Source organism: Dromaius novaehollandiae, chromosome W, assembly GCF_036370855.1.
Source record: "Dromaius novaehollandiae isolate bDroNov1 chromosome W, bDroNov1.hap1, whole genome shotgun sequence".
Lineage (NCBI taxonomy): Eukaryota > Metazoa > Chordata > Aves > Casuariiformes > Dromaiidae > Dromaius > Dromaius novaehollandiae.
The window spans coordinates 58,862,483-58,876,613 of NC_088130.1; the positions used below are offsets into that span (position 1 = coordinate 58,862,483).

A 14,131-nucleotide genomic window follows, 5' to 3' on the forward strand; every position below is an offset into this window, starting at 1 on the left:
TTTGTGAACCATTTCAGAAATGTCTGAATTTGATTTTCTTCATCTCAGAAGATGTTTGTAGTGAAAATCATGATATATTGCAAAAGGAGAGCAGTCTGGCCCCAAAAGGATTGGGAACTGATCAGCTGGGAGGATCTCACTGGTTCCAAGGACTCATGGCTGTCTAGGATATGCTCTTCTTGGAGAACTTGGTTACATTAGCCATTTCCTGTGTTTCTCTCTATTTAAAAGGATATTTGCAATGTTTGGGCCTTCAAAACTTTTCTATTAATTTTAGCAACCATTTGGAAATTTGAAACTTAAATCTGCTTTGCTTAACTATGTCCCTGACCATAAAAATGACATTGCACCAGTGAGTCTTTGAAACCAGCTCAGCTGAAGTCCATCTACATTGAGAACTTGTAGGCTGTCAGCATCTTCTGGGCCAGGGTCAGCGTGCTGCGTTCCTGATCCCAGGCTCATTGAAGCATGTTTTGGGGTGCGGGAAGCTCTCATACAAAATGAGCACTATGTAAGATGAGAGCAACTGATTTGTGCTGCAGTGTGTTTGCATTCTGTTCGCTGAGTGTGTGCAGGTGGTGGGTGCTGCTATGTTGGTGCTGATGAGTGCTAGGTTACGTTTCACATGCAGGTTTATGTGTGACTAGTTTATGGACTTGGTAAAGAGCAATAAAAAAAAATGTGGAATTCCCTACCTATCGAAGCTGGCAGTAATGCTCTTTCTAGCAACTACTGCGTTACGGTGAAAACTTAGGCCTGCTTTTGAATCTAGGTATTTGGTAGAGTGATAGACCAGGCATTCTTCAAGAGACCGCTTGCTTTAAAGGCTTTTGTTTTGTTTATTTAGCATTTCCACCTATTCAGAAAACAGGGCAGCTCCCTTTGGAAACCTTTATCTGACTTCCTGATCTCCTTGCTCGGCTTGAACAGAGAGGTTTCCAACACTTTCTTTTATAATTAGTGAATGGAGGCCTGGGTTCACATCCCCTTTCCCCAGGCGGGAGGAAGTACAGGCTGTGCCTGGCGGTACCAGTACCGGCGCGGCCCGGGAGTTCCCAGGGCTGCTGCGGGAGGAGGCTGCCGGCGCTGTGCCGCACCGGCCGTGTGACGTCTAGCCCAGACCCGAGCCCTCCTGGGGTCTCGTGCTGGAGGTTTTTCTAGGATGCCCAACTAAGGCACTAAATAAGCACTGGCACGTAGGCTGGTGTTCCTCCTCTTCTCCATCCCCGTTTGGATCTCAACACTTGTGTCGTGGCCGCGTGGAGCAGCGATGCCCTGCGAAGAAGGGGGTCCCGCAGCTCGCTCCGGGAGCGATGGGCTCCGGGCTGCGTTCGGCCTAGCCGCCAGCCCCGTGGCTTTGGCCGAGGGCGCGCTCTGCTCCGGCTGCCGTCCGGGGCGTTGGGAGGTGCTGTGTTTCGGCAAGGTGCGGCTGGCCGCCGCCGCCTCTAACATAGGTGCGCTCCGGCTTACCCTGAGGCTTTGCATGCGCAGTAAAACCAGAGCAGTGAGCAGTGGAAAGCTCAGTGCCTACCTTGGTTAAAAAATCTGCTTTGTTTGCAGTGTTAACGCTGCTAAATTACAGTGCTGTGCTTTGTAATTTATCTGGGGGGTGGGGGAGGATTCAATTAAATAGAAAAAGAACTAATTTAAAAGTGAAGGTATTTTACTTTCCATGCAAGGTAAGAGGGCCTGTGGAGCTCCCTGTCTACCAGACACATTTAAGGCTTAAAGCATGCTGCGTCCCTGAAAGCAATAAATAATTGCATGAATTACTGGAACAACCAGAATTATAACAAATCTTCAAAGAAAATTCCCCAAACTTTGGAAAAATTTAAAGCCTTTAAGGCATCATCTAATCTAGGGACTAGAAAGACTTTCTGTAGGGACCAGGTTAATCCAGATTTGCATAAGGGCATTTTGTACCTTTCTCTGAATGGCCCAACGCTAACTGGTCTTGTTAGGTACTTGTTGGGTTTATTCTGCCGGCTGCCCTACGTATGTAGCAGTGTTGGTGCTTTTGTGATCAAACACAAATGCTGCTTAAGAAAAGACTGTCCTGGCTTTGGCAGGACTGAGGAAGTCAAGAGCCGTCCCGTGGAGCTCATGCACCATTGCTGTGTGTCGGGGCACGGATGTTCCTCTCCCAATGTGTCGTTTTAGAGGAGGGCATTGGACTTGCTGCGGTCGGTTTGACCCTTTGCTGGTGCAGGTAGGAGTGAGATTGGCAAACCACAGATGGCTCAGGCTAATCCTAATCTAATTCTCCGTGCTTGCTGCCTACTAGTTTCACTTCCCAAATACCAAGTTAAACTTGTCTTAGAGCTACAGCTCTTCAGCGAAGAAATCCAGCAGGCTCTACCTTGGGGAGCTGGATGGGCTCACTGCTGGGAAAGAGAGCGGCTTAAGAGCTTGGTAACAGCAGCAGTAAAGCAGTTTGCTTATTAAATTGTATCATCCCATGTGTGCTGCCTTGTTTTTGTAAATCGGTGATGATTGCCAAGCTGTTTGTGGTTAAACAATGCAGACTCTTTATAATCCTGCTCCTCATCTTGCCTAATTAAGGGCCTGGTCACGCTGGAGTTTTGCCCACGTGAGGGCTCTGGGGGCAGTTGTTCGTCCTGGTGCAGTGCCAGGGCTGTGTGTTCGTGATAGCACTGTTTCCTTTGAAATCAATTGAGATGTCACCATCACTTGATCCCGGAGTTACTTAATGAACTGGCAGAATGGTCTCTATTTTTAGATCTCCCTTAAAACTACTGTGTGTATTAAAACTCCCCATGTCCTTAACGACGAAACAGCATTGAACAGGATTTATTTGTTTAGTTTAATGAGAGGCATACAAAACTGAAATAATAAGCTCTGTTTCCTTGAAAGCAAGGAAAATTAAAATGGCATGGTTACAGTCCTGGCAGCCGGCTTGAGACGGTAAAGCGATACTTTCACGTGTGGCCAGAAGGATAAGGTGGAGCTGCATTTTTTTCTTGTCTAAGTTACGACAGTGCAGCCAATGTTGGAGCCAAAGATTACAGACACAAGACTATTGGGAGTTCTTGAAAGCTTTGTGGATTGGATTTCTGAGTGTTTTCAGAGTAGGATAAAACCCTTGGTGGTTTATTAGACAAGCTCAACAACTTAAATAAGATCTGCTTCATAGCATATATTGTGAGGGCTAGAATGTCTTCCTCTAAATGTTTATAATCCATGTCAGAAAAGTATTTTTGCTAAAATAAGAAATAAACAGAGACATAGGTAATTTAGATGTTTTTACTGCTTACTGGTGTCTGAAGCCAAGTTGGATAAAATGTAATTTCAGGAAGCCACTAAGAATGTCTTGAGGATGTACTTAGTGTTTGTGTTTGCACACACATGCCCTTCTCCAGCTCATACGTGCAGTTGGGTGTTTCCTGTCTGCAGGCTTACAGCCTCTAGGATTGCATGGTAATGACGTGAAGGGACGGGTTGTATTTTATTAATGGAGGGGGCAATTCTCTCCTATTCTTCCTCCTACCCCGCCAGGTTGAAATTTGTGTGATTGCAGAATGCATCTGTACTCGCTTCTGTTGCATAGTTAAAATAAATAAATAAAAGCAGGAAATCTCAAAACCAAAACAAAACCTCATGTAGCGGGAACTCAGGATGTACCAAATGGTTGGCTCTTAGCTGTGGCTCAGGATGGGAATAGGATATAACAGTGCAGATTAGTGTGTGTGTGTGTAGGCTGCTGCCAACTGAACTGAGTTTCTCCTCCTGCGCTCTGAGCTGTGGGAAGCTGTGTGGTCATGTCAGACGCAACGCCCCGTGTCCATGTGCAGCGCGGAAATGAAACAGCTCTGCGGTGCTGGCCTGTGCTCGGGTGCCAGAAATGCGAGGTTGGGTCCATCCCTGTCTGTCAGGAGAGACGTCCTCTTTGTCTCTGGGCTGGGGTTTGCTCCGGGGCTGGGAGGACCCCGGGAGATGCTCTGAGCATCCTGGTCCCTGCTCAGGAGGGGCCTGAGGGAAGGGTCTCTGCTCAGTGCCCCATGGACATGCTCGTTCATATGGAGAGGTTTGAAGGAGGAGGCTTGGCGAGAGTGGGCAGGCAGTGTGCTTGGCCCTTCCTAGCTGCCGCTTTCGGACACTGGGAGAAGGTCAGGGAGGATGAAGCAACAAGAAGCTGAGATGGGTGGAAGATGGGAGAGACACGAGGTGCCGGCAGAGATGGAGGTAAAGAGAGCAGCTTGGAAGAGGCTCAGTTCATAAGAATGAGCAAAGATTAAGTGGTGGGATTACTTATGTAAATAAAGTGTGCTTTTTTATTAAATATGCAGATTGGTCTTACCTGTATATAAACTTTGTCTCCCTTAGGCAGCTGACTTGCTAAATTAGCACAGCTGTACAGCCTGGTACCACCTCAGGGTGCTGCGAGTCAGAGGCAGCACCATATCTGCAGAGTGGAGACACAACTGGCTGCTTCATTTAGGCATCCCGTCTTGTTTTTCTTTGTCCCTATGCTTCAGATATTCCTCCTCCCCAGAATTAGTGCTGCTTCTGGGCACCTGACTGATTCCCACTGCTCTAAAACCACCAGATATGTGATTTTTGTGAGTTTGTGAGAGTGATTTCTGCCCTCTGCAAGGGAGGTGTTCTCACTTGTAATGGGTATTCTCGCTTGCACAGTCAATTCAACTGCGATCCATGAAGTCCTGGCTCACTTCTAAACAGCTGTATTTTAGGTATGCTCTCAAGGAGATCATAGGGAGAATTGGTGATACTCTGGCTGTGGCCTAGTCAGTGATGGTTTGGGTATTTGGGGAGGGGCTTTTTGGTCTGATTTCTTGCATCTTTCCTGGAAAGAATCCCTCATGAGGATAGCCAAATTGTAAGCACTGGTTTTATTAGACCAATGGTTATTTTGTTCTTTAGGCGAATCTCATTACGTGGAACTGCGTTGTAGAGTGTTTGGTACTAGGGGTGGATTCTGAGGTCATTGCTGGAACACCTTGAAAAATCAACAAGTGATAGCTAGGATGTGCAAGTTTTAAAACTATGTGTAGCTGTTAATGTTGAAGGGAGACGAGTAAAAAGCCAAAACTGAATAGCAGTTTCCATTCTAGATCCCTGTTATCTGCCATCTTTATCTTTTCCTGAAATTTTTACTCTTTGAATTGAAATCATAAGGTCTAGACTCTGTGCAAAAGATTAGTTTTGGTTTTCTTGTTTTTGGGAGAAGAGGGATTGCGGGATGGGAGGTAGATTCTGCGCAGAAACAATTTTGCCATTTTTAATCTTGAAAAATGGGAATAGAATTTATTTTTTTAGCAATAAAAGGTGTGTTCGGTGGTTTGGGGGGATGGGTTTTTTTACTGACTTATAGCCAGTTTGTATGACTGATTAAAAATATAATGTGACCAGTAAGTAGCTTGTATTGGAAATTTGCTGTCCTGCTCATAAGCTTTCTAAAATTGTGCAGAGAATGTGTGGTAGATAATGGGGTGAAAGCATGGTGTTAGGGTATGAATAAGGAGCACCTCAAGGATCACTGTGTAGCGGCACATCTAGGAATCAGTTACAACTGTAGCTTGGTAAAGGAGGCATGGGAGGGGAGGAAGAAATCGCCAGGATCTTCCATGAAGTTTGTGTTGAAGAGAGCCTTGTGTGTTTTGTGAAGAGTATACTCGAGCAGCTCGACACCTCTTCAGAGAGACCAACTCGGAAAGGGCGTATGTGACCATGCTGCTGAAGGTGGCAGGTCTGTAGATTGTCACCTTATATTGTCACCTGCACCCAGGCAAGTGCCAGTAGCCTTTGACACTCACCTTGCACTTGTCAACGCAAGGCAGCGGACAGCAGATGAGCTGGTTCCTTGTGTCTCTCTGCGTTTACTCAGGGTAGCAGGGTTGCGGTTCTACACGTAGATTTAAGTTGAATATTTCCAGACTTCTGACTGCTTAGCTGTGTAACTCTCATCACCTTCTGCTGAATTAGCTTTTTATCCACAACATGCATTGGTATTCAGCTGTGGACACTAACAATAAAAATAACACTTTTCTTTTAGTGGTTGTATCTATAAAGATGCTGTTGTGATGTCTCTGGAAGTTTGTTGAGCAGAACAAACGGCAATAAAAGCTACACTAAAATGTTGTGAAAATGCATGGAGAAGCACCTGAATGAGCTGGTTTGGTTACTGGAGGCAGTCTGGAGGCGTTAGTATGGTACCCTGCAGAGGACTGCTGTCTAGGCATGCCCTTAGGTAAAAATATTTAGTAATGTCCAAAGGCACCCCTGAAAATTACTTACCAAAATATGTCCTGTCTTAATACAATGACATGCTTTGGAAAATGATGATGCGCAGCGGAATTTTCTGTCGCTTATATTATTAAAAATGAAAAGAATTCCATCAACTTCTCTGATTTGCAAGTAAATCAGGTTCTTTGCTTGGTTTTTTTCAGGTCATGGAAACAGAGAAGTCTCAAGATCCAGCTTGTGCAGAAGCGTCCAAAGGAAACAACCAGAGTCCAACTCTGGGAAGTGGCATATTGAAATACAGAAGTCGATCCCAAGGTAAAGCAGGATTGATAAAAGATAGCAGTGGTAGAATTTTTACATTGTGTATTTCATTTAGCTCTCTGAAAGTGAGATAGGTTTTCTTTCCTTTGGACATTGTATTAGTTTAATTTGGAACAAGAATTACAGCTGTAAAATGTTTTCATTCAGCTTCCTGAGTTGAACTATTATATTGACAGGAAGATGAAGCAAAGGTTTTGGAAGCTTCTTTTTCTTTCTTTTCTTTATTTTTAATGGGGAGGAGTGGGGTCTTTCAAAACGCCATCACCAAAATACCCATTTATGGCAAATACTCCCCACATTTTCTATTGTATTGCCTTGTGCCCAAGTCTTAACATTAAGCTGTGTGCAGAGCTCAATCCCGTTCTCATCCCTAAGACTCTTAGAGACTCCCTCCCTCCTGCGTTCACCTTAATTTCCATTCACTCAGATATTTTTAGTATCCTCCAGGCAGATCCTCTGAAAGCAATATGTACTTAAAATCCCGGCCTGTGGCAACCACTTGGACCTTACTGCAGGAACAGAGCTGCTGAAGCCATGGGTTGGCACTCAGTGCGGGGCATACTGGGGTCAAGCCCCCGTTTCTGGTGGGTGCTGGTGCCCCAGGCAAGCCCCCTCCAGCTGGGGCTGCTGCACGGGAAGGGGACGATATTCAGAGGCAGGAGAGCGGAGGTGGCTTTTCTCCTAGGGGGAGGTTTTCCACCGCTGGTCTGGTCTGTGGTCTCTGGGCTGCAGCTGTGCTCTGTTGGCGGTTCAACCCGTCTTGTCTTGCTGTGTTTTCAGACAAGGATAGCGGAGGCTGCTGGGCTTCGGACTGAACCCCATTGCACCCTGCGCTTGTCCGAGGCAGCTGGCTTTGCTCCCCGAGGCAGAGGAGGGGAGGCAGACAGAGGGGGAAGGCATAATTCTGGGTCCCTGGCAGGTCTGCAAGTGAAAGACATGCCAGGAGGCTGGGTCCTGCCAAAATAGCCGTCCAGGGTGTGTTTGGCAGCAGCACCCTGCATGCCTAGGGACCAGGAGTTTTAAAACCAGAGGTAATTTTGGACTCCAAAGCAGGGTGCGCGTTGGGAACTGCACTCTTGGAGATGGGCACAAATTCCGCCTATGGGAGTGGCTGCAAAATCACGTTGATGCTCGCTAAAAACAAGCTGCTGCCCCTGGCTCTGCGTTCGCTCTCTGCCTGCCTTGTGCTGGCACCGGTGGTTGTGCAGCCTCCTGATGAGGAGCGGGTGGCACAAAACAGGTTTGGGGCTCCGCTGGGTAACTTTGCAGCGGACGCACCTCTGTGTGTGTCCCGTGAGCCCCATCCCGTGCAAGGATGGGGTGGTGGAAGGGGAAGGGAGAGCAGAGCTGCCCCCTTCAGCGGCAGCTGCAATTTAACTTGGTTTAAAGTGAGCTTAAAGCCACATCATTAAATCCAACCTGTGTGAATTTTGTCTGCATCTCAGGTTTTCCTCTGTAAAATACAGGCTGATGGCACTTCCCTGTGTGCCAGGGAAATTGCAAGGATAAAGGCGTGGGAACTGCTGTGAATGGGGGTCATGTAGGTACCTCGGAGAAATGAGAATTGGAGGAGCCCCATCGTGAGGAACAGGGAACTCGGGGACTAATTACAGCATGTCCTTCAAGACAAATCATTCTGTTTCTAATGTGAATTCTGTTTCTACGTTCTTCTCCTCTTCAAGACACCTAGGATTGTTGCCAGGAGGAAAGAGAGTAACATTTATTTGGCACATTTTTCCTTTCTCCATTCCAGAAAAATTTCCCTCGAAGTGACATGACACCTCTAGAAACATACACAGCTACAGTGTCATGTCTTTTAATTTTAAATAAATGAAGTTTGAGGGCTTAGTGCAGTGGCAGGTGCCACTGGGTGAGAACAGCTGAATTTCTTTTCTGTCCCAGAGCTACTGGCTCAATTATCTTTTTACTTACCACCACAAGTGACGGTGCTGAAGATTTCAGCATCGCTGAACGATCTTTTAAAACCTGGGGCAGCAGGAAAAGTTTTTATTTGAGGATGATCAACTCTATCTTGTAACTGCCCAGAGACATACTACATGGTATTGTTTTAAGGTATTGTTTAAACTGGATTTGCAGGAGATGGTTATTGCAGGCTGGCAGGAGGATAGGCAGGTCCTGAGATAGTTGCCAGATGTTGCATTTTGGTGGTTTTCCCTAGGTGCCGGATCCCGGTTAGAATCCGTGGGAGAAGATGATGAGCTGACAGTGGAAAACGGTGAACCGAATTATGAAATAGCAGTGAAATATTCCCGGGGAGGGAGAAAACACTCTCTTCCCCAGCAGCTGGAATCAGCAGGAGCCAGGCAGGTGGGTAAAAAGCCCGGCTCTGAGCAGCTTGGTTTCCTTCATAAGCTTGTACTTGATCCTTTAAGATCTATATGACTCTCTGAGAAGTAACTGTAGTGAAATGTGGCTGCATATGTACATCATGGGGAGCGGAACCAAACTTTGACACCAAAATGGGATATGTTCGCTACAGATGGAGAACTTCTTTGCTGTGAGGATGCTGAAGGGTGGTACTTCTGCTATGGCCAGGCCCTGAGGCTGATATCTATGAGATGTAGGTGGAGAGATGTGAGCACAGAAAAGCCCTGCTGCTCTTTATTTTAATCACATGATGATGTAGGCATTTTTTAGGAGAGAAGGACTTCACTATATCATGAGTCTACCCTTAATCTTTTTAATTTAAATTGGACCTAGTACATTACAAAACACTCTTACTGTGTGAAATGTGAGAAAATTATGGCAAAATTTGCTTTGACTGTAATGAGCAAGGACTTTATCCCCTGAATGCTTATTTGAATATATCATATATTTCTTTTTGCTCCTGTCTGTGAGATTCCTCCCCTCCTCCCTGGCACACACAATTTTCCCAGTGTGATGTCCCAGTGCCTGTGCCAAGCAATCAGAGTGACTTCCCATGTTTGCTCATGTTTATTAGGACTACCATATTGTGAAGAAGTCTACCCGCTCCTTCAGTGCTGCCCAGGTGGAATCTCCATGGAGACTGACCCAACCGTCCATTATTTCCAACATTGTCCTGATGAAAGGGCAAGGCAAGGTGAGCATTTCTGCACATGGCTGGTTCCTCGTGCGTACTATGAGCTGGTGTTTAAGAGCCTGAGGCATCTCCAACTCCCATGACTTCACGCACCTGACTGTTTAATAAAGTAAAGGTGTGCCTGGTTGTGACTCTCAAAGGTAGCCAATAATAATAACAATAAATTCCGTTTTCAAAAGTGAATGCCAAAGTTATGCCTGCAAAATACGGGGGAAGCAATGTTTGTGTGATGCACTTGGGGTGGGGTGGCTTTGATAATGATTTGGTGCATCTGGTCCTTACTGAGCTATCAAGTATTAATAACAGGCCTATAAATATGTATGTCTATGCAAAATTGGTGCTACTACAGAAGAGTACCTGTTTGCATGCGTATTTATGGACAAGCATGTTTTATCTCCATGGTATCTTTATGCATTAAAAAAACACGGTAAATTAAATCCAAAGATAGGTTCCTGGTTGATTGTTTTTCTGAGAGTCCTGAATTTTCTGGGTCACAGAGTCCTCTTATCCCCCTCCAGTAATGTGTTTGCACATTTGCTAGATGCCAGCTGTCTGAACGCTGAGGGAGTAGAACTGGATTTCCCTGATCTAATCCATACGAGTATGGGAACTCTTGCTTATATATGCTAAAAATGTGCTTTTTTGTTGAAATGCTGTTTTAGAATGATCAGATTAATGTATTTTGGACTAAAATGCCTTATTTTGACTTTCAGGCTTGAGTACAAAATGAATTCTTTGCTGTGCTTTAAATTCACCAGAGAGTTAGAAACAAAGGCTGCTCTCATAGATTGGCACACAGTATAGCTCTCCTTGATTTGGGAGCTTCAGGTCTTTCATGACATTTTCAAGCAAGCATTTCTTGATTTTTTTTCCACTTATTTATTTTTTGAACCTGTTTTTCTTGTGAAAACTGCCTTATTTCTCCCCATGCGATAAGCCGCCCCCGCCTGCCTTTCTGCAGTTGACTCTAGGGCATTACGAAGCAGTTGGTAGCACACAAACTGTAGTGACTGTGAGCCACCTCAAATAGCTGCCGTTCTGGGCAATCACTTCTCCTAGGATAAGTGCTGTCTACAATCCGCATAGTAGTGCTTGCTCTATCATCTCTGTGCAGACCTGGGACTCGAGGACTATTTCCATGGAGTCCCTGTGTTCACATGGCTCAGAGCCAGGAGTGTGACCGTGGTGTTTTTCCCCTGTAGGTAGATCTATATGGGGTGCTTTTCCACCAGGGAGTTGCAGCACCTCTCCAGGAAGGTGCACCAATGCGGGAACCCATGTGCCTTCCAGCAGTATTCCTCCTAGGCCGCCTCCTGGAGCTGTGGGGAGAACGGCTGCGGGTGTGCGCTGGAGCATCCAGGGCCCCAGGCTCTCTGTAGTTTGCTCTGTGGTTCATCGTTGCACAGTAAACCCTCGTTTGAGTTATTTTGGGTTGCAAGGTAGAGATACAATCCCTCCTATCTGGAAATCAGTAATATCTTATCAAATTACGAAAGGCTCGTAACAATCGATAATAAACAGTTGTCTACCTTGTATTCAGAGTAAAACAAAAGAGGCCGTGTGTTGTACCGGGTTGTAAACACGGTGTTGGTGTCTGCTCTGCCAGCTCCCCTCAGCTAGACAGCACTGCCTGAGGCTCTAATAACAACCATTGCTGCACATCATTGAAGCACAACGGTTTCTCACTTCCCTTGTCCACCTGGTTGGTGACTTTTCTCTTTAGTATGTAAAATATGCATACAGGGGTGACAAGAGGAGAAATATAGGGGAACGGATCAAGGAAGTGATTTGGCTGGGAAATAACTTGGCAGAAGGGGGAGAGGTTGGTTCTGCTGGGCTCCTTCATTCCCTGAGCAGCTTCACGAGATGGTCCCCCAGCCAGCCGGGGCAGTGCAGGGGCAAGAGCTAACAGATGGAGCCCTGGGGAATGCACTGATCTAGATTTATTTAAATACGACGTGGTACATGTCTCCAGAATAATTAAAAATGTATATGTGCATGACAACCCCCCCACACCAGCCCTTACAGCTACATTCCTGACATTACAGCATTGACCTTATGTCATGTTCTTAAGCTTTTCTTTTTCCTGAGGAAATGCAGGATCTGTGACAGCAGAGAAAACTACAGTTAATCCTGGATATAGATCTCAGGGGCGGGAATCCACTGTCTGTCAATTTAAGGGCAATATGTTACAGTTTTTAAAAGTGGAATAGAACAACACAAAGCCGTTGATCCTACGTTCCACAGAAATAACTGAAGATATCACTTTTTACCTTTTAGTTTAATGTGCCTGCTGCTACTTTTTGAGCTGTTGATATTAGAGTGAAAGTAAATCGGGAGATGGAAGCAGTGAATGAGATTGCGGTGTGGTTCGTCAGAAGCTATTACCTTTTCATCTTTCCTTTGTCTTGTACATTATCAGGCAGTCTTCCGCAGACAGGTGATAATAGAGTAAGGTGCCAGCTGTGCATCTCTTCCTCCTTTTTCTGTAGGGTCTTGGATTCAGCATTGTGGGAGGTCAGGATTCTGCTCGCGGACGCATGGGGATTTTTGTGAAGACTATATTCCCAAACGGAGCAGCTGCTGCTGATGGAAGACTTAAAGAAGGTATAGTAGAGAGAAGTCAACTGCATATAAGGGACCACAGTAGGATATTGTTTCCGTCCAGCAGAAGAGAATCAACTACTGCTTTATTTAGGCACTTGGCCATCTCCAGGAGACTGTGGAGGATTCAACACACCCTGCCTGTCTGTCCTGGGGGAGGCTGATCATAGCAGTTTGCATTTTGAGAAGGGAAAACTACAGCATGAAACTTCTTTTTTTTTCTTTTTTTCTTTTTTTTTCTTTTTTTCTTTTTTTTTCTTTTTTTCTTTTTTTTTCTTTTTTTTTCTTTTTTCCTTCAGTGAACCATTTTTGACCAAGCCATAAATTCCACTTCTTCAGCTGGGGCGGGACACTGGTAGCAGTGAAATGTATCTATCCAGCCAACATCTGACCTAGAGGTGCTTGGCCAAGAAGGGGTTATGCAGAAGGGTGTGCTTGGGAGAGTCTTCTGGACCTTTGTGATTTCTGAGCCTCTTTGCAGTCTGTCTCAGAGCCTTATGGCTTATAATTTAGATGTGAAAAAACAAGTAAAGGTCATAACCAGACAAAGAAAAGAGGAAGGATAGGATTGGCATAAGATAACACTGTTTAGAGAAGCAGGTATAGCCTGATTTATTTTATTTTTTCACTGCTTTTCCAGTCTTGATCTCTGAGCTGGATGTATGGACTGCTCTCTGTGTTAGGACACTGGTCTGAGTGCTCCTATGCCACGCAGAGTCTTACATGCTAAAAAGTGCAAAGTGATCGTGAATATAGAACAGTGGTTTACAGCTCTTCTGCAGGAGATGGGTTACTTCTCTTTCACAAGAAGCTGCTCCTGTGTTACTTCTCTGCTTCTCATATCATCATTTCCCTCTTTACATCTCATCACACTTGTTGCATTTGAGGCTGGTTTTGGTGCCAGCTCTCGAGCTTCCTGCCAGAAAGAAGCGGGGCTCCCTGGAGCATAGGTTGTGCACTGACCGTGGGAAGCCAATAAGCAGCAGCTGTCCCATAAACCCGCCAAGCCTTCACAGGATATTCAGAGCTCACATGCTCTTTTTTTTTTTTTGACTGGGACTAAGGAAGGAGAGGAGGGGAAGACTTGGCTGATGACATCGCCCCATCTAATTGTGCACAGATGTAAGTGTATGTAAAATTGCAGAAAGCAGATCTGGATCCTGCTCACTTCACCCTCCTTTTAATGAAAAGAAGGTAGATCAACACAGCTGGGTGTAAGTGGTAGGACCCAGAGCCTGGAAGCTTGTAATAGGTGGGCAGACATGCAGTGGTGCTTGTTTGTTGGGATGAGGAGGGCTATTGCAGTGTGTGGACCACTTGCTTTTCTCTCATACTTAGTAAGTGGAGCACGTTTGCTTTTTGTACGTGGATGCAAGGCCAGTTTCTTTGGTGTGATATGCTATAGTGTTTCACTTAAATTCTCATTTCTCTTATTGATGCTCACCAAAGAAAGGGAGTTTTGTGGTCCCCTTGGACTTCATGTTATGAACATCTATATTTCAGTCTGCAGTTAAAATCTGTAGTGTTTCCAGTTTGTTTGTTGTTATAAGAACGTTAAAGATCCCTGCTGAAGAACAGGCTTTACTCTGGTAACTCATCAGTCTGTTAACTCGTGAAGGCATTAGGACAAGTAAAAATAAACTGAGAATAGTAGAAGGCTTTTTATTGAGCAGTAAATTGGAATCCACATGGTAGCAGGTTGCTTTATTTATAAGAAGTTTTGCTACAGCTCTATACTTTGTACATTGCTGACTTCATTTTTGTATCTGATTTCCAGGGGATGAAATACTAGAAGTTAATGGAGAATCTTTACAAGGGCTGACCCACCAGGAGGCCATTCAGAGGTTTAAGGTAACAACCGTAGATGTAGTAAGAGAGACGTCCGTGCTTCTCTTCATT

The 14,131-nt window shown here is 45.3% G+C and overlaps 1 protein-coding gene across 5 annotated transcripts in view; it reads left to right on the forward strand.

Moving 5' to 3' along the window:
- Positions 1-14,131, forward strand: part of LOC112982170 (PDZ domain-containing protein 2) — a 210,769-nt gene that overhangs the window by 164,812 nt on the left and 31,826 nt on the right. For all 5 annotated transcript variants that reach the window (XM_064500657.1, XM_064500658.1, XM_064500659.1 and 2 more), the window contains 5 exons: positions 6,429-6,540; positions 8,726-8,874; positions 9,509-9,628; positions 12,121-12,235; positions 14,010-14,083. In XM_064500657.1, coding sequence (XP_064356727.1) covers positions 6,429-6,540; positions 8,726-8,874; positions 9,509-9,628; positions 12,121-12,235; positions 14,010-14,083 — 570 coding nt within the window. The remainder of the gene's footprint in view (positions 1-6,428; positions 6,541-8,725; positions 8,875-9,508; positions 9,629-12,120; positions 12,236-14,009; positions 14,084-14,131) is intronic.